The sequence below is a fragment of the Aphelocoma coerulescens genome, chromosome 20, assembly GCF_041296385.1.
Source record: "Aphelocoma coerulescens isolate FSJ_1873_10779 chromosome 20, UR_Acoe_1.0, whole genome shotgun sequence".
Classification (NCBI taxonomy): Eukaryota; Metazoa; Chordata; class Aves; order Passeriformes; family Corvidae; genus Aphelocoma; species Aphelocoma coerulescens.
The window spans coordinates 1,102,792-1,124,344 of record NC_091033.1 but is presented as its reverse complement, the minus strand read 5'-3'; the positions used below and the strand labels follow the sequence as shown (position 1 = coordinate 1,124,344).

The following is a 21,553-nucleotide window of genomic DNA, read 5'->3' as shown; positions in this document are numbered from 1 at the left end:
ACCCACCAGCTACCCCAGCCACCCCAGTGTGGGCAGCTGTGAAGGCACAGCAGGTCTTCCCCTTGTGGTGTTCCGAATGCCCAGGACCCTCACAGGGAGAAGGAGCTTCCCAGCTGCTCCCCAGTGTTCAGAGCACCTTGAGATTGTGACCCGTGGCCACTTTGGCCAGATCAGCCACCCTGTGGGCAGCACAGGCCTTCCCAAGAGATGTGTCACCACTTCCTCTGAAGTGACAAGTACTTTGTGTTACAAACCTTACAAACTGTAAGTACAAACTTACTCGGAGATGGGAGTAACTCAGGTTCTTGTTAATAGATTCATTGGGGTGGATTAGAGCAAAACCACACTGAAATGCTCAATGTGTATAAATACCTGTACAGAGGGTTTCTTTTAGAACAAATTGGTTGCAAAGGGGAGCAGGTACATAGCCATTTTATTATTATCTATAGTAATATAACAATATGAAAGTATTGCAAAATTGTCACTGCAATTCCTGAAGCTGCAGGAGTAAAAGAAACTCTCCAGTACCATCTTTCAAGTGTTAGAGAATCAGGCATTACTTTATTCCAGCTAGGATGTGCAGTAGAAATCATTCCAGCTCACCTAGCTCTTTGCCAGACTCTTCATTTAAAACCCAAAGGAATTCTCATTCACTGGTTCTACTTTATACAATTCTTGGTACTCGATTTGTTATTGATCCCTTTACCTTTGATGCTAATTTGGTCCTCATTCTTTGGTTCTCTTATCAATTTTTTCTCAGACCACATGACTCCACCCTAATGAGGGGGTGATGTTTGTTAGTGTCCGTTTCTCTCTGTATCTTCTGGCTACTCCCAACCTGTAGATGGTGATTTTTGTTGATTGAAGCCCATCAGGCCTCACCCAGCAAAACTCAAACCCTCGGTGAACCGAGTCTTTGGAAGAGAAACATCAATTCTGCCCCCCCTGCCCCCCTTTCCCCTTGGCAAAGGTGAACAAACCCATGTTGCTGCCTGCTTCGAGCTGCCCTTCCCCCTCCCTGGTCAAACAAGCCAGGACTTGCCTCTGCCATGTGCTCTGAACTCCTTTGTTCCAAGCTTGGGCAAAACCAAATGTAACTCAATCTCTAGCAGTGTCTGATTGGCTGGTCACCCCAGGTCCGTCCCCAGTCCCCCCCTTTCCCCTTCTCCGAATAAAAGAAGGGCCCAAGAGGGGACTCGTTCTCTGTGGCTTTGCAATCCTTCTGCGAACAACATCTGTGTGTCTGCCTCTGTTTGAAAGCTTGTAATTGCAGGAGTTAGGCAAACTCCCTCTTTGCTTCTGCTGGTGGTATCAGCTTTGCAGCTACCATTTGCCGCTTTCAGAGCTACTGAAATGCTGGATTGTCCGTGCTACCTCTCTAGGCTGCTCGAGGCTTTCTAAGGCATTGAACAACGAGCCTAGCCGGTAAAAAGCTGTGCGTATTCCACAAATCCATGACTAAAGTTACTTTAAAAATTTTAAAAGTCGTAACATTTCCAACAATATGAAACCACAAAAATATCACCCAAGGACTCGTATAAGGGAATAAGAGAAAGAGATACTCCCTCCCTTCTTCCTCTTTCTAAGAATGTGAGAATCTCACCACCAGTCGGCCTTCGAAGAGTCTTGACTGTTGCAGCTTAGCTGTCCTCTGGTCAAAGTGATGGTCCTTCAGGGGCAGGGGAAAGAAGCCCACAAAACACAAAGTCCGACGGGTTAAAATACACTCAAGGCCAGGAATGTCCAGGTACCTCCCCTCGGGTGGGGAGCTTCCAGTCCTGTGGTGGAAAGCCTCAGAAATGAGTCTGGGGGCACTTTGGGAGCCCCTGATGGTTTATGACACCTAAAGACACGACAGCTGCCTCTAAGACATTTGAGCCAGGAACGTCCCATCACATCTTCCCCTGACATGAGGCTCCATCCTTCCACAAAGTTTGTTATCTCACTCATAGCCTGTCATTCAAGCAAAGCACACCAGTGCCTTCACAACCGAGTAATGCTTTGAGTCATTAACCCAGGAAAGTCCAGTCTCTCACACTTGGCAGTACCTGGATGTATAACCCAGCCAGACAAGACTATGCTCTGCCCCTCACCGCCCTCACACCAAACTAGGCATCTCTCCCTGCAGCAGCATGTGCTGGGATCAAAGTGATTTTGAGGAGTGCAAAGCAGGCAGTGCAATCAGCTCTGAGCCTCTGTGCAAAGACAGAGCTGTGCCCAGAGCCCAAACTCAGAGCAGCATCCACCCAACCCTCACCCCTGGGGCATAGAAATCATTGGCTCAGGAGCCAGTCCTTCCCTGGTGCCCCTTGTCATGTCTCTACTCAAGCTCCTTGACCTACTTAGCAAGTCACCAGCCTGGAAGCCCAGAAGGTACACAGAGCTTCCACTCCCAAGCCCACGCAGCCCCTCAGAATTAGGTATGGAGCATTACAAGGGCTCCATGGCTCCATCCAGCCTCTCCTTTCAAACACCCCAACCAGCAGGAAAACCCCACAGCAGGACAAGATAAATCCCAGTTTTGCTGGTTTGTTCTCAGTTGCTGTCTGCTTCTATGTTGTAATAGGAAAAAAAAAAAAGTGATATTTACTGTTAACCTGTTTCAATAGGACCTCATTCTGGGTTACCCGCAGCAGGTATTACCCAGACAAGAGCTGTACACAGATTTTTCCCTTAACAAGAACTGCTGTGCAAGCTGAAGGATTAGCACAAAGCTATGAGACACTGCTGAACAACTACAATGGCCTGCAGGACTCCAGATCCCCACCAGGAAATCGGAGCAAGGAGTAGCCGATGGTGCACTGCCATCAGACTGGGCATGAACATGACCCATGGGCTGGACAACGGTCAGCAGCAGATCCTGTAATTACAGATGATGTTTTGGTCAAGTAACAGCGAGAATATGGTGACTCTACCCACATGAAGGCTGACAGCTGACTGAGAGCTCCCTCCTTCTCTGAGTCTCCATCTATAGAAACCTTCAGATGTGGCAAGTAAATTAATCAGAGGGCACATAAAAACGTGACAAGCCACAGCACACATCCCATTGAGTTCTTTCAGATTCAGACCACAACTTCAGAACCCAATTTTGACATTTAAGTGATCATCAAAGACCTGCATGATGACACTGACCTGTGCGACACACTGGGATCTGCCATCAGTTGCTCAAGTCTCTCCAGGCTTCAGCAGTGATGCACCCTCCAGCCTTAAAACCCAATTTCACAAGATTATTTTTTTTCTTTGAGAATGAAGTTAGAAAGGAAAATATGCTAGGACAAGGGAATGTATCTGCTTTCTTCCCTGAGAGGGAAGAGATGGAACCTGAAGGTATATCAATGCCTGCCCCTGCCTTCAGGCACCCTGGGCCAGGTACACTGCTTCTCCAGCCCTTCCCCTTTCCTCCTCTTCCCATGCATTTTCTCTGTATGAATTGTTTCAACTGCATCCAGAGCTCCTTGCTTCACACCATCACTAATGCTGCATTTCCTCTGCCTTAAGCTGCTGTGGCTGCTCCTGACAGGCTGCTCATCCTAATAGAAAAAAATTTAGGGTCAGATCACACATACTAGGTACTAAGACATTACATATATTAGGATTTGGGAACAAAATGTATGAGATTCTCATTAAATAAAATCCAACGCAAGCTATTAAGGATATCTATATAACATAGATCTGGAAAACAATAATTTCCCGACTTCAGCAACAGTTAAGATACCTATACACCTGACAAACTACAGTACTTGCATTTCAATGTGATGTGAAGGAAAGAAGTCCAAAATTATTTTATTGAGTTATCATTAACTGAAACAAAGACTTTACTAAGACTTAACCAACAAAAACCTATTTTTTATTTATTCCAAACACCAAGATACAGAAGTTTTCAAGTTTTGCAAATATTGCTCCAAAACAAAATTCTATGTACAGCCCCTTGGTTCTAATAGTGCATCAACAAAGACAAACACGTGTGTACCCACAGTGCAATGTTTGCTCAGTTCATCAAGGCTCCACGTTGCATTCACTTACCAGTGATTTAAAGAAACAAAAAAGTGACCTGACAGCCTGAACAGTTGGTCCAGACTAAAAATAACAATGAGGAAACTTGCAAGAACAAGGACAGAAATGAATCCAGGCAGAGCACAATGAAGAATCTTCCCTGAACATGAGAAGTACTACTCTATTTTAAATAAATATTTTCAGTCTTTATCTGCAAGGGCTTCCCCAGCACTACTGAAGGGAAGCAAGCCTCCAGGATCTGCCACTTGATCTACCCATGGGAACTGCCTTTTCCTCCAAACCTCCAGTACTGCCCTGAGCAAAAAATAAACTGACAAGTAAAAACACACAATGAGCACACAGAAACCATTGCTTGAGAAGAAATCCCCCTTTGGAGCAAGAAGCCTGCCCAGGGACTGAGTGCTTGAACACCCTCAGACTGGGAGCACAACCAAGCTGTTCCCACACAGCCGTGTCCTGCTTTACAGATGGTAGCCAGGGAACACCTTTCCACCAGGGAACACCTTTCCTGGTCCATTTCACCTGAAAATCACCAGTTGCCTGGGAGGCTCCTCTGATGCTGTTCTGGTTGTCTGGTCACCACCATCTCCTCTAGAACTACACAAACTCAGGTGCCTGACAGGAATGAGACAAGGTGTAAGCATTGGTCTCATCTTCAGAGAGCCAAGTGATACTTAAAATACCACGCAATTGTGTCACAGAAAAGTAAGTTCGTCTGCTGTACGTATGTTGTATTCACTATATACCAACTTAGTACTATGAAACCGTGAGACAAATTATTCCCTGAACTGAATCTTGGCATAAGAGTCTTAGTTACTACCTAGAGCAGCCTAATTATTTTGTTTTCTGAAGGAAATAAAATATTCACTTTGTAGAGACTGTAACTCCTACAATAATATTGGATATTTCAGGTTTACATTATTCTTTGCAGAATAAACACATTATAGATCTATATTCCAAATTAATAATTTGTACAGGTATGGGCCTTTCCATTACAACTCTGCTTGAATGTTATCCTTTGGTAGTACCATTGCACACAATAAAATTAAGGTAACAAATCCAGCTTTTTAAGGACACCCTCTCACTGCAAAACCAGCTCACAATATTCCATAGGGAACTGAACTCAGCAACAGCTGTGAAGGAAGTCGCAGCCATTATTTCAGGAGTGGTGATCTGCAGCTGAAAGACTCTGAACCTCTCAAATACTCACAATGTTCCAAAGGTTCTGTATAATGTGACTGAACATCAGCAGCTTTGTCACCTTCCTATCGCAAAGCAAATACAAACTGGAAATTAAAACTTAAGGTATAAAAAGGGACTTTGTGAACACAGACCATTTAAGATAATAACCCACTCGCTGTCTGCAAGGACAGCACCTCATGCATAGATCTTGAGGCTTTATTTACACAAAATAAACTGATTCCCAAAACCACACATTCATAGCAAGTCTTTACAATGAACACATCCAGAGTATTGAAAAAAGTCTACATTTCCAAATATAACCGGAATGGCAATTATTAACAAATGGGTAAAAATACATCACATCCATGACAGACCATGCTGCAGTCTGAACTCAAGAGTGTGGCTCCAGTCCTTTCCCGGTGGCATTCCATAGTACTGCAATGAGGGTATCCCACCAGCAACTGCTGCAGGAGGCACAGGATGGCCGGATTTAAGAGCTCAAGAATGCACGTAAACACCATGTTCACGGGCTTCCCCAGTACCGAGTCATGTGACAGTGACAGGATAAATATGGAAAACAATCATTTATTCTGAAAATAAGTGCAATCCACCTGTGACCTCCTGCTACATTATTTACTGTAACAGAAGTGCGGGTCAGGCCACTGTTACTTACAAACCTCCACTTAACACTTTATAGTCAAGAGCTGGACATTCATACTTACTAAGTCTGAAACTGTTATAACATCTCCTAATGATTAAATACTGAGTGCTAGTATGCATAAACCAGAAGGAATAAAACATGACATGAGTCACTTAAACTATGCAAAGTTATTTACAACCCCTGTCAACCAAACTTTTTTGGCTCTTAGAACTCTGTTTTTCAGTGGCACAATTTTTAGTCAATTTAATCATGAAAAAGTCTACCATTTTGATGAGCAACTTGTAAGGAGTGAAAATTTGAGTGTAACTTATCAACCAACAGGCAACCCCTGGAGACAAGAATATGACCTTTTCCACAGCATTGTAATTGTCTAATAGACCCGAAATAACCTTTTTGCTGTTCTTTGAACAACACTTCTTCACAAGTCCCTGAAGTCAATCTGCATCCCATGCACTCAGCATGCTAGTTTAATTTACAGATTCAGAGCTGCTCCATCAGCCACTCCAGCTTCGCACTCAGTGACAGCCCAGTGCTCTCCAGCCTCACGTGGAGCAGCACAGCGCAATCTGCTGCACTTTGCCCAGGTCCGTTATCAGCTGCTTTATACAATGTTTGAGCTGGGGGAGTCGAGCCAGTGGTTCTGGGGGTTCCAGCTCTCCTGTGTAATCCAGCCAACTCTCCAGAACTGCAAAGAAAACAAAAACTGTCACTACTGCAGTTCTCAGCAAACAGCTCATCTGAAGCCACAAAACAAGAGTTCTTCAGATCTTTTGTAAATCTTGAGAAAGCAGTGGGCAATATTTTTAAAATGGTTATTTGAGAAACGATAAAACTGAACTAAACACTCACACCAATCTTTGCAAGTAACTTTGACACATAATCAAATAATTCACATGGGGATGGGAGAAGAAGCTGCTGCTCCTAGGAAAAAGCAGGAAAGGAAAACTCTGGACCAGACACTGAAATCTCATGCTAAACTTCCTGTGATCTGTGTCAATTCCAGGGCAAGGACACTGTGGTACAGGGAGTTTATGTCATTAAGAATGGGACTATGGTAATTAAAGAAATCTGTCATCAGTAAAGAACACAACTGACCAAGACAGAACTGGGTAACACAAAATGGGGATGAAGATCAAAAGCACAAACAGAAGACTGCTGCACAAGAAAAATGAACTCCTGCTTTAAAAAGCTTCTCAGTGGGAAACAAAAAATCCCACTGAGCAGAAGACAAGTCAAGTGACAATGTAACATGGACACAAGAAAGGTGGTCAGGTTGGACTGTGATGAGTTCTGGGGATGTTGACAGTATTGCAGATGGAGACTGAAACACTGAAGACAGAATAAATACCTCTGCCAAGAGCAGCCACTGCCACCAACCAGATCAACAGGTGAATTTCACCCATGGGCAGCACCTGCTGCAGAACCAGCAGCATCACCTGCTACTGACACATCCAGCCTTGGAGTAAGAAAGTTCCTGCTCAAAGTAGTAATGCACTGCACAAACCCCTGCTCAGCAGCACGTACAAAAAGTCTAACTTTTGGGAACCAGAGCTTCTTTGTTTAGGCAGTACAAGCCTCACTGATCTTCACTACCTGAAATAGCCCTTTAGCTGTCCAACTTTTCAGTACCTTACTTACAAAGAGAGGGCTCTTACTTGGGCGGAAGTTGGATTCCCCTGCAAGTAAAGCTGCCATTGTAACCACTACACAACCAATGGTCAGACTTAACAATGTAAAGAAGAACTATCCTGAATCATTTAATGAACATAAAGGGTTTATAAGTTTTCCATTACTACGAAAATCTTAAAAGACATTTAAGTGAAGAATTTGGAAGAGAAAGGAAAAGCTAAGAGCCTTGTGCACTGAAGAGGCCACCCAGAATGGGCTAACATAGCCAGCAAGGCCCTGAGGAACAGAGAAATGCAGACACACAGAAGAGTTCTGGAAAATGACAAAAGCCTAGAAGGACACAAAGATGTTCCAATACAAAATCTGATGCAACTATTCAGACGTGACCTAACCAGAACTTGTTCTGTGAAATTCTGCTCTTTGTTTTAAAATCTGCCTCCCACATCAGCAGCACGTCTATTTTCTATTAGGAAATGTGATAATGAAACATTCATCTCTTTGTACGTCTGAAGAAGTAAAACTCTGGTTAACATGTTTTTAACAGGTAGTTCAGTTAAAAAAAGTTATTTTTTAAACTAGAGTAACACTACTTACCATCTAGCTCCTTCTCAATGAAATCCATTCTGTGTATAACTTCATCTTGCAGAGATTCCACGTGAGCTAAAAGATTGAGCTGCCACTGCAGCTGAGAGTTCACAACTCCTTCTTTGTCTTTTTCCAGCAATTTCATTTCAATAGCTTCTTCTGGAGAGACTTTCTTAGAGACAGACTCTCTCACCTAGCAGAAATACACACATTAATATTTCTTAAACAGAATTGGGGAGGCAAATTGCCTGAGTCCTCCCAGTCTCCGAAGCTAACTGCTCAACTCATCACAGGTGAGTGAGGGAGAGAGACACTGACCATACACAGATACTAAACTGGTTTGGGCAAGAAGATCTAAATATAGACTAATTTTTATAGGTATTTTGCGAAAAACTATTTGTACTTCACAAGCATCTTGTTTTCTGAAGGTAACATACACATGTATAGTTATCTCCCCGCCACCTTTCATCTGGAAGATCCTGCACTGAATCTGTGCATCTCAGGAAATGCTGAAGCTGTTTTTCACCTGACAATAATCAACTAAAGAGCAAACAATTCAGGAGTGAAAAGGGACTGTTCCTTAAGGAATCTAATCTAAGTTCTACTTAAACTTCCACTGAATCATCTCCAAACAAGCATTACCACTCCTTACAAAACTATGGTATCAGCAGTGTTCATTCTACTCCCCTACTTTTTTCATCCTTCTGCTGAAATACCAGCCTTTAGAAAAAGGCTCTTTTAGACTGAAGAACTAAAATACTTGCCTTTCTAGGAAACATAACACAATCTCAATTGAGAAGTTAAAAGTAGCAAATTACAACTTAAATATGGATGAAGTAAGAGCTATCCTAACTTTTAATCTAAAAAAAGGGAGCTCAGTATTTCACAGAATCATAAAATTGTACAATACTTCGGGTTGGAAGAGGCCTTTAAAGGTCATCTAATTGCAATGTCCATGCTATGGGCAGGGACACCTTCCACTATCCCAGGCTGCTCCAAGCCCTGTCCAAGCTGGCCTTGGACACTGCCAGGGATCCAGGGGCAGCCACAGCTTCTCTGGCACCCTGTGCCAGGACCTCCCCACCCTCACAGGGAGGATTTTCTTCCCACTATGCAATCTTAAATCTAGACTCCTTCAGCTTAAGGCCATTCCCTCTTGTCCTGTCCCTCTATCCCTTGTCCCCAGTCCCTCTCCAGCTTTCCTGGAGCCCCTTTAGGCTCTGGAAGGGGCTCTGAGGTCTCCCTGCAGCCTTCTCTTCTCCAGGTGAACACCTCCAGCTCTCCCAGCCTGGCTCCAGAGCAGAGGGGCTCCATTCACTTCCCAGAGGGTTAACATTTCTCAGCCCACATTTCACAGGAATTGGTACTAACTAACAGAAGCAAAATTTTTGCACTGGGGTGTAGAAAGAAAGGCCTCTGCTAGACCTGACAAGAGCTGACAATGAGAACCAAGCACTGAAAAGCTAAACCTGAAGTGCCCCAGTAGGAAGAAGACACAGGGCTATTCTCTGGTGATCAGTCTTAAAAACATCACTTCAGGCTGATACCTTTTTTTTTTCCATTGTGAAATGCTGCCTGAAGAACCTAAAATTAATTTAACTATTAGAAGAAACATGGGAACAAGATGGAAATAATTAGAAGCTGGCCCACCAGTGTATTTGGTAGTATCATACATGCTTGGCTTGCTCTCTCCCTTGGCTAGTGTTAACTTTTACACTGAACACATGAAAATAAACAGCAATGAACTACCAGGGGACCATAATGCATGGTCCACACTTTTCAAATGATTTGAGGTCCAGAAGTCAAACTAGATTTTAAAATTATAATATAAAATTAAGGAGTTTATCACATATATCATTTAAATTGTTACTGGCAATGTAAATTTAACTAACAGTCTAAGGAAAAAAAACCACAAAAAACCCACAAACAGACCAAAAAGCATTAAAAAAGGCTGAGGTTTGCAAGTTGCCAGGTGAACACATGCTCTTTGCCAGAGAGGGCTATTTTAATAAAAATACCTTAGAGTAATTGTGTTTGGATTCATTTTCCATCTTGCATATTTCTTGGTCCAGATTCCAGCTAAACCTCTCTGACAGGGTATCATCCCCATTCTCCCTTATTCTATTTACTCCATCATCCATGGCTGAACCTCTCGTTTCCACAACCAGCCTCTGCTCTATGGCAGGGTAGTAGGCCCGAGGCTTCTGGTAACAGTGTTCACTCGTAATGTAAGATTCCTCCACAGAAGGAATTGTTGAGGGTTTCTCAACTGTCCCATTCCACGTTCTGTAACTTGCTGTCTCCTCTTTGCAACAGTTTTCCTCAAAGTGAATGATGTGTTTTGTATGGATTTTTTCATCCACTGTGATGTGCTTCCATGGATGACACCAAAGCTTTAAGTCAGGGTGTTCTTTATTTCTGTTCAAACACAAAAAAGTAAACCACCCGAAGTAAATGTCAAAGTGACTAAGCAAACTGTCCTCTTAACTAAAGAAATTAAGTAAGAATATTTGAAACACGACATACTCAAGACATCATAATCAGTAAAAAAATGCCCAAATACTCTGAAATAATGTAGTTTCACTGACCTCAGTTGTGATCCTCCTACAATGTTCCATTAGGTTCACTATTTTTATTTCTATAACATGGTACAAAAGCCAGGTGTTTGAATTAAGAAAAAATTTGAAGAATAAGATACAAATAGATACATACAACTTCTCAGCAAAGTTGTCCTTCATGGACCATTTTGCTTCAATATGTGCAATTTATTAACAGCAGAAATTAATTTTAACTGTGATATTTTTAGTAAGGTATGATACACCAACACTGTAGTGGTGCTCCATAGTGGCCATAGTTCCTTTCATCTGTTCTTAGAAAAGTTCTTATTTTAATTGTCTTCAAATTGACTAATACATTACTTATTCCAGCAGAAGGGACAACTACAGGTATCAGATTATTACAAAGATATAACAAACAAAAGATTTGAGTGAACATTGTAACTCATGTTCTTCCTCGTATGTCAGGCATCAAAACAGCAGTAAAAGGAGAGCAAAGCAGAATACTCTGTTATCTTCAAAGGGCTGGCAGCTCATGTGCTACAGCCTGCAGGAACAGCAGAGCAAATTCTGACTAAAGCACCTGCACTGGGCTGCACAGAAAGGGGGACCTGCCCTCAAGCCCCCCACTCTGCTTCCTTGCAAAGGTGGATGGACTTACTCTATTCAGCTGATCCAACTAAACAGATTTCCTAGCTGTTTACCAAACCACTCAACAAAACATGACCACTTGACTTCGGTAGTAACTGCTTTCTAACCCATCCTGCAGCAGCTCAGGTTTCTTCAATGTCTCTCAGAGGGAACCAGAGTGAGTATAGCTGCCAAGGACATGGCTCCGACTATTTCATACAAGCACCTTTGCCTCCAGTGCTGGCATAGTGAGGATGTATCTCCCTGGTGTGTGGAGTATGCCCAGTCCCCGCCCTGGAGGGACATCTGCTGAGATAAGGAGATTGCTTAACCTCCCAGCAGAACTCCCCTGGAAAGGGAGCTGCTCTTCAGTTACAGTGAGAAGACAACAAACCCAGAATCCTCTGGGAGACCCTATGCAGATCCTTCATAACCCATTGGCCTTTACCCTCTGATACCCACCCCCTGTATCCCTATAAAGCTAGCCCCCTGCCCCTGCAAGGGCAGAGAGATGCCCATCCCTGGCCTCCCCTTCGCCGGAGTATGGACCAATAAAGCTACTTCGTGCTGAACAGCTACACGGGCCTCTCGTCTCTCTCCTTGGTCTGGCCTGGAGGCTGCCCTGCAGAGCTGAGCTGAAATCACGAGCTGACAATCACTAAAGAGCTGACAGCTTCTGCACGGGCCCTCCTGGCCAGCAGCTGAGGGAAGACACCGGGCCCCAGGAAGACGATTCCTTTTGGGACCATCTCTCTGGAGAGGTCACCTCTTCCTGGGTCAGAGCCACTGACCCCATCACCAGCTGTCATACTGGTGAGCCATCCTGAAAGCACGCCTGGAAAAGTGAAAGCCAGGTGTTCATTTACCAAAGCTTTCTGCTCCAGCTCCACTCATCTGCTACACCTAAAGACATAATATTTTGCTCAGAACAGAGCAAGGGATAACTTTAAAAAAGACAGAATTTTTTTCTGAAAAACAATGCAGCAGTTTATAAGAATGAAAATTCAAATGCTAATACTTGAGTAACCTTTTAATTCCTGCCTGCTGAAGGCTCACCCTCCCATGGCACTCTCAGGGTCACCTAAGACCCTTTGCCACCTCCTTGAAACACTGAACAGCACTCTCCTAATCATTTCAGGCACCTGTGAAATCATCTTCTATCTGCTGATCTGCATCAACAATATGATCATTCTTCTAATTGAGCAATTTTTCAAATCCCTTCTGATTTATGCCATGATACAGAAAAACAGGGGCTGAAGCTTTCAACCAGATGATCCAAACACGACTGCATCTCACCTTTAATTAATCCAGGCCATCACACTGACTTCAGCATGGGAGAGAAAAGGAACAAAACCTGTAGCAACCATCACATACACACCCAGTGCTCCCTACCTCTGTACTACGTAAATCTCAATTCACAACTGGAAAGCCAGAAACTGAAGTTCCACTCTTTAATAAAAGGCCCAAGGAGTGGCCTCACAATATTTATGTTTCAGTCTCCAAAGAGGAAAGAGATTACTTACAGATATAACTAAAGGATCCCACAATGGAAAAGCAAAACCTTATATTAAAATGGCTACTTCTCTTGCTTTAAGCATTATTCCACTGTTTAAGCATTTCCAGTTCTGTCAGCAGACCTCCTGCATCACCACAGATAAGGGGGAATGGTCTAAAGAACGCCAAAAACACTTTGTTTTCCAAATAGCTGCTGCCATGCAATTTATCAACTAATAATTTACAACTGTAGAATTCAATAGATTTTGAACTGCTGGATTTGAGTTAGAAAAAATTTTTTTTCAGTCATCTAAACCCAAGGATAACTTAAATAGGAAAATATGCAGAAAAGTTGACTTTATAAGAAAAAGCCTTTTGTATAAATAATTATGTTATTTTCTGTACATATGGCTGAAATGACCTTTGCTCAGAAATGAAGTGCTGCACATTGCTGAAGGTGAAACCACTCTCCCACTACAGCAGAACAACATACTGTACCAAACAAAAAGATCTGATTCCTCTTGGACAAGCTATGATCAGATTTGGGAATGGAGAAGGCAAGTGCTGTAAAAATGGTGCCATGGGTTATAAGTCTATCCTGTTTTTACTTAAAATCCATTTGAGTGATTCAGGAAAAGCTGTCATTACCAGTTTTCTCCCTTCTTTCTTCACACTTTCCCAACCCTTTCTATACACATTGTCCATTTACACTCAACCCACTTGAACACTTTTCAAGCAGCCAAGTCCTTTCCCAAGATCACATCAGCAATTCAAACTATGTTATAAATCCCCAGAGAAGCACAAATCTAAGTCTGAATTTCTGGTTATTTTATACTTGCAGCCTAAGTCCCGAGGAGAACATGCCAGCTGGTACTTAAATAGTGCTTACTGTAATATGCTCATCTTCAGCTGCAGCCCGTGCAGGACTTCGATCACTCGCTGTACATCACCAAGCAGCTGGTGGGTGGCCACTATCTTCTTGGCATTTTGGTGGGAATAATTTTCTTCCAAAAATGCTAAGCCATGCATGTGACCATTACTTAACCACTCCTTTTCATACCAGTACTTTAAGCTGGACCTCTGACCTAAAGCGACAGTAATGAGTCAGTTAAAATGAAATGTTGACATTACTGATAGTAATTCTAATTATCTCCAGGTACTGCAACAGCTTGTTTGTTCTTATCAACAGAACCAATGAAGATCCTGTAACACCAGACATAACCCTGAAGAAATGAAGAGCTTGTAAAGCAGGAAGCAAAAAACCTCTTCCCAATTGCAAAAGCTTTCAGACTCCAAATTCCACCAGAGGACATCCACAACAGGCAGCTGCAGATAAGGCTGAGAAAGGTGTATTTTTAGCAGGATATCACACTGTCTAGCCTAACCATGGTTATGACATAACTTACAGTCTGAATGCAGCTCTCTGCAGACAGAAAAATGCAGAAAAAGGCAATTAACTTCCCAGTAGTCTTGTTTTTAACATCATACATGTATTAGTACAGTTGTGCAAAAGTACATTTTGAAGAAATCAAGGATGAGGCTCTGATAGAAAACTTGCTGAAGTCAAGCTACTAATAATGATAATTCTATCTTAAGAGGTTGGAGTATCAACAACAGCTGAAATGAAATGGTGTTGAATGTGTTAAACGCATCAGTAGAAATAACTTAAACTGCCAAACAAACAGTATTACAAAGAAAGATGCTTGCTAAATTGCAAACACACACACAAAAGCTTCATGCTAAATACCTAACAAAAGCTCCCCCCACCCTGTAAAACATACAGTTACTACAGATGTTCTCAGCAGACAGCTTAGCACCCAGAGAAACACTGCATCAGCCACTGCCTATGTACAGCCCAGACAGCAAGCCCACAAAACCAGAGATAAAACTGGAGCACAACATGAGAACCATAGTCACAAAAAGGTCTCCAATAGGAGCAGGTTAATACTGACTAGAGAAGAAGCTAAAAAAAAGGGAGTTACTACGCAGCAGAGTAAGACTGAGGTTGGCACTACATAGCAATCCATGGTTATTAGGTGGCATCAGAAATCTTGACAGGGAAAAAAGGAATTTTGAAGGTTGTACCAGCTCAACCTTCCTGTGTCAAGCAGGAAGGCGAGCAGAATTTTTGGTATGGTCAGAACCACATTGGAGACACTCCTTGTACCTGCATTAGCCCTCCCTCATTAATTTCTGATCAGAGATCTGTGACAGAAAAGTAGAGTTCAGTCCACAAGAATAAAATAGTGACTTTGAGAACTTCATGGTCACCTGAACAACTGAGGTGATGGGTACTCTGAGGTAAAAAGTGCTCCCTTTGGAAGTATATAACCTTAAGAGACTATATCCACAAGCAATTGTGCTACATAATCATCTCGATCATGTTTAAGCAAGGGTAAATGTTAACAAATCTCTTAATAACCCCACCTGACTCAAAAAGACCAGAGTAAAATAGCAGTTAGTACAGTTTTTAGACAAAATTACACTAAATTTGCTTTAATTTCTAATAGAATGAATGGTGCTGTTACAAGTCCCAGCAGTTTAGACTGGGGAAAGCTCCTGAGTTTGCTGAAGAGCCACGCCCAATTTTAAAAGCCAGTTGCTTGCAGATTCATACAGCCTATTAGTTCACTTCAAGCCAAAAAGCAGAGTCACTGAAAAGCAACCTCTGCAGTCAAAAAGTTGGACATGTGTTCCTTTTTCAAGACAGAAGCAAAAATTAAGCCCCCTCCAATGTGAATTTCAGAATCTTCAAATGAATAGTTAATGATTATTTAAGCAAATGAAGCTGTAATCAGGTTCTGCGTAAAAGCACTCACATTCAAGTATGATAACCCAACTTCAGTTTACATGTACATTTTAGTTCCATTTAAAACTACCTTCAACTGACATAAAAGCAAAATATCTTTAATGTAAGTTTAAAATCCTAGAGGCAAGATACTCTAAAAAAACCTTGAATATATTGCTGTCTCTGTAGCAGAAGTTTAAATTTTAAGTGTAGCATGTCTTCATTGCTAAATGTACAAACAACAGCAGTAAACCAACTACACAAATCCATGAGTTAAAGTACAAAAGATCTGGTCCCTTTCAACAGCCAAAAAATCCTGAGATCACAATCCAAATACATATACAAACCAAAAAGGTATTTTCATCAGGTGAACAGAGATCCATTTTCTTGCCATTTATAACCATGGACTCAAGCCCAAACCTCATACATTTTCACTTTCAGCATGGCTTTGTAATCCATAGAGTAGAAAGTCAGAAAATATTCAAGTGTAATTTTACCTGCTGTGTAAGATTTTACCTTGCTTAAACTAATGCATTTAAAAATATCTACTTAGAAGGAGAGAATGTATTGCTTAATCAACTCTTACTGTGTTACCCCGGGTTAATACCAACACATAGGTTATTGCAGCTGTGTTAGTTTTACACAGCCTGGTTTTGGTAGCAGGGGGACCACACAGGTGCCTTCTGTGAGAAGCTGCTGGAAGCTTCCCACCATGTCCAGCAGAGTCAATGGCTGATGGCTCTGAAGATGGACATGCTGCTGGCCAAAGCTGGGCCAATTAGGGATGATGTAGCACCTCTGTGATAACAGATTTCAAAAGAAATCAAAACAAAGTGGGGCATGCACAGTTTCAATTGCAGCTAGAGAAGAGGAGGAAGTGAGCACATGTGAGAGAAACAACATGGAGACACCAAGGGCAGTGAAGAAGGAGGGGGAGGAGGTGCTCCAGGCACCAGGGCCAAGATTCCTCTGCAGGCCAGGGTGAAGACCACGGTGAAGCAGCCGTGCCCCTGCAGCCCCTGGGGATCCAAGGGGGGTGCAGAGATCCACCTGCAGCCCCTGGGGGAGGTGCCCGTGCCAGAACGGGTGGATGCCTGGAGGAGGCTGTGATCCAGTGGGAGTCCCGGTGGAGAGAGAGAGCCCTGCTTCCAGGCTGGAGCAGCCTGGCCTTGGAGGACTGCAGCCCGTGGAAAGAGAGACCCACAGTGCAGCAGTTTTGGGAGGACTGCTGCTTGTGAGAGTGGACCCATGCCGGGGAAGGTCACGGAGAACTGTCTCCCGTGGGAGGTAGCCCACGGCCGCAGAGGGGAACAAGTCCTCTCCCTGAGCCACATAGAAGAAAACCTCGGGTAATGAACCAACCAAAACCCCCATGCCCTGTCTCCTGCGCTGTAGGTGGGAAGGAGGGAGGGGCTGGGGGAAGAAAACGTGCTTTTAAGGCTCATTTTATTTCTCATTATCCTCCTCTGATTTTGTTGGTAATAAACTCGCTTTGTATCCCTAAGTTGAGCCTGTTTTGCCCTTGGAGTGTTTTCTCCTGGTCCTTATCTCAACTCATGAACCCTTTGTTAAGTTTTTTTCTCCTCTGCCCAGCTGTGGCAGGGGAGGGCAAGTGAGCAGCTTTTGTGGGTGCCTGGCATTTGGCCAGCGTCTAACCATGACAGCAGGTAATGCAGTCAACAAGAGCCACAGCTGAGGAGAGCCAGGAGCCTTGTGCCAACTCATTTTAAAGAATGCATAATAAAAGCCTGATCTTGCTGGGGGAGAGCTGCAGCCTCATCTCCTAAGCTGTGCCCATGGGGAGTCTTTGCTTGAGTTTCCTGAGTGTTTTCTACACTCGTTTGCCACAGACAGTACTATCCTTATTACGGCAAATACGTGATAGACGGTCATCACAGTGAAAACATTCATTTCCATTCCTCTCCTGTTGTAATTCTACAATATTGACACATGGACATTCACATAAACTACACTTTCTGTATCTGTAACTGAAAATTATCTACAGTGACAGACACAGGTAGGGGAAAAAAAAGAGTGTAATTTTTGAGAGAGATAGACAGCTATAGATACAGATGAGATACAGACAAACTAGCAGATTTACTATATATATAACAAGGGTCTGTAACCTTAAATTTCTGTACCTGGAGGATCTTGGCAAATATAGCAGGTGTATTTCTCAGGTATATTATCTTCCAGTAAGCCCATACAGACTCCATGCTGCCAGCACAGACACTCTTCACACTGTTCAAAGTCACAAAGTGCACATTAACAGAAATGAAGGCTAGAGGAGCTCAATACCATTATGTCAGTTAAGAAACACAGGATCTACGTATTTTAAGACAAAAAGGTCTATTAATATCCACACCTCACCTTCCACTTAACAAGCAAATATATTACAAATCACGCTATAATAAAATGTGAGTCCTTCCCACTCATTTTCCACATATGTCTCTGGAGAATGACAATTAAAAAGTGGAAGCAGAGATCCTGAAAGGTAGGAAAATATTCCCTATGGAGATGAAGATCTTTCATGAGATGCATGTGCATGTAACCAGGATAGCCAACAGAGCAATCAAGCTTATTTCACCAACATAGATCAATTTTTCTGAATTCAAAAGCTTCCCCCTCAAACAGTAAACCACCTTCAATTACCAAATCCCAGAAATATTTATGTCACACAGGAATAGCCAATATTATGCTTTACTGATTCTTGTACCCCCAACATTTTATCCATTTCAAAGGTAGCCCAACTAACACAAACCTGCAGTACAGATACAGCTGCACCAGGTTTAAGAGCTTCCAACATCCTTCCAAGGCAGGGCAAGCATACTGGCAACGACTGAATACAATTTGGATCTATTTGGCAGTGTTACACTATTTAAAATGCAATCACTGTTCTTAAAGCCATGCTGTTCCAGAGCAGGAAAAAACTACATTCACATGTTTTGTTTCTGTCATTTTCTCCCCCCACCAATATTTTAATGAGAGACAAAATTTTGACTGTAGGCCACAGACCACTGAAACATGGAACAAAACCCCACATAAGGACATTAAGTCAATTTTGATTGGAAACTGTGATGTCAGTTAAAAATTACTATTTTCCCAAGCAGTGAGACAAGAGACCATATACCCTTTATTTATCAGAGCATAAACCAAAAGCAGAGATGTTGTCAATGCTGCAACAGGACTACAAGATGAGCTAAACCAAGCCCTAAAAGCAACTGCAAACAATCTCAGATGTTGCTCTTCACTGACCTACAAAAATGCCAACTTGCTAAACATGTCATCTGTGTTCAACACCACTTTAATTAATGCTCTTGTCTGCTGCCCTTCCTCAAGCTAGGAGGGACAGAAAGGGACAACCAGATTTTGAATACTTCACTGCATTAAATGAGCAGTCTAGGCACGGAGGAAATAGAAGCTCCAGGAATGGAGAACGTAAAAGGTTAGAAACAGGTTTCTGAAGGATGGGACCAACAATGTTTTGCCTTCCAAAATGGATAAATATACCTAAAGCATTTAGGAGATGCTCCCAAAAAAGGCAGAGAAACCATCCTCCTTTCACAAACTAAAGCCAGAAAAAGATGTTCTAAAACAAAGAAAACAGGTAAGAGAAATAGATGGTGTGCTAAAAATAAGAAGGGAGCTCCTGGATGGAGTTGCACCTGCATCCTATAAATCATGCCATATTGCACTCAGTGATTTTCCAGGCAATCTTTTGCTCAGAACTCTAGTGAAGCATCTGTCCTGGGTTACAAGTGGGGTTATAACCAAACTACGTATTCTATTCCCATCTACATTATTCCTGATGAACTGTTAATGGTGGGTGGTTTGCAACAGCTGCCCACTGCACACCCGACCCCCCAGTCGCAAGTGTTAGATCAGGGAAAGGGGCAAACCCCCCCTCCCCCCCAATCTGGGCACATCAGGGTAGTGTTTCTTTGTCTTCACAAACTGACTGAACCGTGATAACTACACCCAGGTGAAAGGTGGTCATCTCTGCCAGTGGGCCATAATGGCTCAACGGCCCCAATGGGCAGCTGTAACAACTTAGGCCATCAAAGACTCCCCAGCATATTCCATGACTCATTGGACTACATCATTCCACTCTGAAATTCCCCACTCTGGGGGAGGTACCGAGCATTCCTGCCTGTATCTGACCATAAATAATCTGGGTGCTTTGGGGACTTAGGACATGAGGACCACTGGACAGATCAGAGAAGGACCTGAACTTCTGCAGGAGGACCAGACCTCCCACAGGACCGCTGCTCTCAACCACAACCATCATTTCAACAGGACTGCACTCACTATTTGGTAGGACTGTGACCACCACCCTGAGCAACAGGGTACCAGGCTGTAGTCCGACTGTGGGTTTAAGCCAGGTTTTGTGTATCATTGCATTTACTGTGATCTTTCTATTAAATTGTAACTCTGACCTGAAATCTCTCTCCAGGTATTTATGTGAGGTTCATTTCTCCCGCTGGTTTACTTTCAAACCAGCACAAGCATTCCAACTTTTTTTTGTTTTGCTCAACTGATACTTAAATATCCAACCCCGTCCCCACAGGTCCATTCTTTAACCTGCAGGTTCTACTGCACACCGTGGCTGCCAGGCTACAGGATACTGCTCTTCACACATGCTACAGGGAAGCTACTCCCTGCCCAGGTGGTAAGTAGGGAGGTTCAAAGAATGCCAAGTAGGAGATTTAGAAGAGAAAAAACATGCAGCATTGTGCAAAAAATATTTAAACTGAAATTCAAGTCACAAAAGAAATAACTGAACCCAAAAGATGTGTATTTAAAGCAGCTTTTCACCTTCCAGAAAAAAAAAAATCTCAAGTTCATTTACACCCATCACCTCTGAGGCCATCAAATCTAGCCCCAGAATTTTCTCCATTATACACAAATTCAGCAGTGTTTAAGTACAAAAACCAAAAAGAAGGGACAATGACAGTCTGTCTGGATTTTTTTGGGCCTCACCATAAAAACTGAGTGCTGTGCCTCCAGAAGGAACACAGGGCAATGCTACACTGCTGCTTTACACCAGCTCCATAAATGAAGTCTAGTAACCTCCTTGCAGTTATAGAGACTGGAACAAAACAGCACTGACCAACAATACAGTATTTTTCTGTACTTCTTTTTCCAGATCTGACTTCTACTAACTGAAGTAGATACTTCTATAAATGCAAACCCAGACTTCTGCATCATGGTGCAATGAATGACATCCTTAATGCAAAAACTGCTCAAGACAATTTAAGGCAAGTACACGTCAAAGAAAATTTTTTATAAAATCTTCTGAATGTAGGGGAAAGTTATTAGTTTACATACCTAAAGGAACAAACTCCCATTTTAACTGTGTATGAGTTTCATTAAACCTTAACGGTTCCCCCATCTTTCATGGAGAAGAAGGTGCTGATGTGTTTAACGTTTTCCTTCATTATTTCTAAATTTGGTATATTCATGGAAATGAGCACAGCTCAAGGAGAATGCTTGGCATTCTCCCTCTTGTAAGAGAGGAGGGGATACATGTATACTGGGAGGAATGAACCTCCTGCCAGATCCATGAAGAAACTGTCCCGGCTTCTCATTCTGATACCAAGATGGGTACACAGCAAACCCAAGCAGGTACCCCAAGTGCCAGCGTAATTCCTCTTACCTCAATCCCCACAGAGAATGCAGGTACTCATGATACTGCTGATCTTCATTCATCTCCTCTCCAGAGATAATCACCTACTCTCCTAGCCAATTATTTCATAAAATAGCTGAAGTGTTAAAAAGTTTGCAATATGCCAAAAAACCTGCCCAAACTAGTTCAACCTAGCAAGTCCATCTTAAGAAGCAGCCCATGAAACTTTAAAGGAAAGGCATCCATAGGCTGTGTCCTGAGCCAGCTGACAGTTCCTTACATTCTGCAATCCCAACCTAGTGTTGAGCTTACTTTTGCCAGAAAATTATACTCCAGGCTATTTCTTTGGTTTTTTTCTGTAAGCCATCTCCTCAGAGGACATCCACCCC

The 21,553-nt window shown here is 42.7% G+C and overlaps 1 protein-coding gene across 11 annotated transcripts in view; it reads right to left on the bottom strand.

The window, feature by feature from the left end:
• Nucleotides 1-3,825: 3,825 nt before the first annotated feature.
• PHF20 (PHD finger protein 20) overlaps nt 3,826-21,553 on the bottom strand; it is a 71,782-nt gene continuing 54,054 nt past the window's right edge. For all 11 annotated transcript variants that reach the window (XM_069034412.1, XM_069034419.1, XM_069034420.1 and 8 more), the window contains 5 exons: nt 17,680-17,779; nt 13,640-13,835; nt 10,090-10,489; nt 8,081-8,264; nt 3,826-6,542 (listed from right to left, as the gene is read on the bottom strand). In XM_069034412.1, coding sequence (XP_068890513.1) covers nt 6,400-6,542; nt 8,081-8,264; nt 10,090-10,489; nt 13,640-13,835; nt 17,680-17,779 — 1,023 coding nt within the window. In that variant the 3' untranslated portion in view covers nt 3,826-6,399. The remainder of the gene's footprint in view (nt 6,543-8,080; nt 8,265-10,089; nt 10,490-13,639; nt 13,836-17,679; nt 17,780-21,553) is intronic.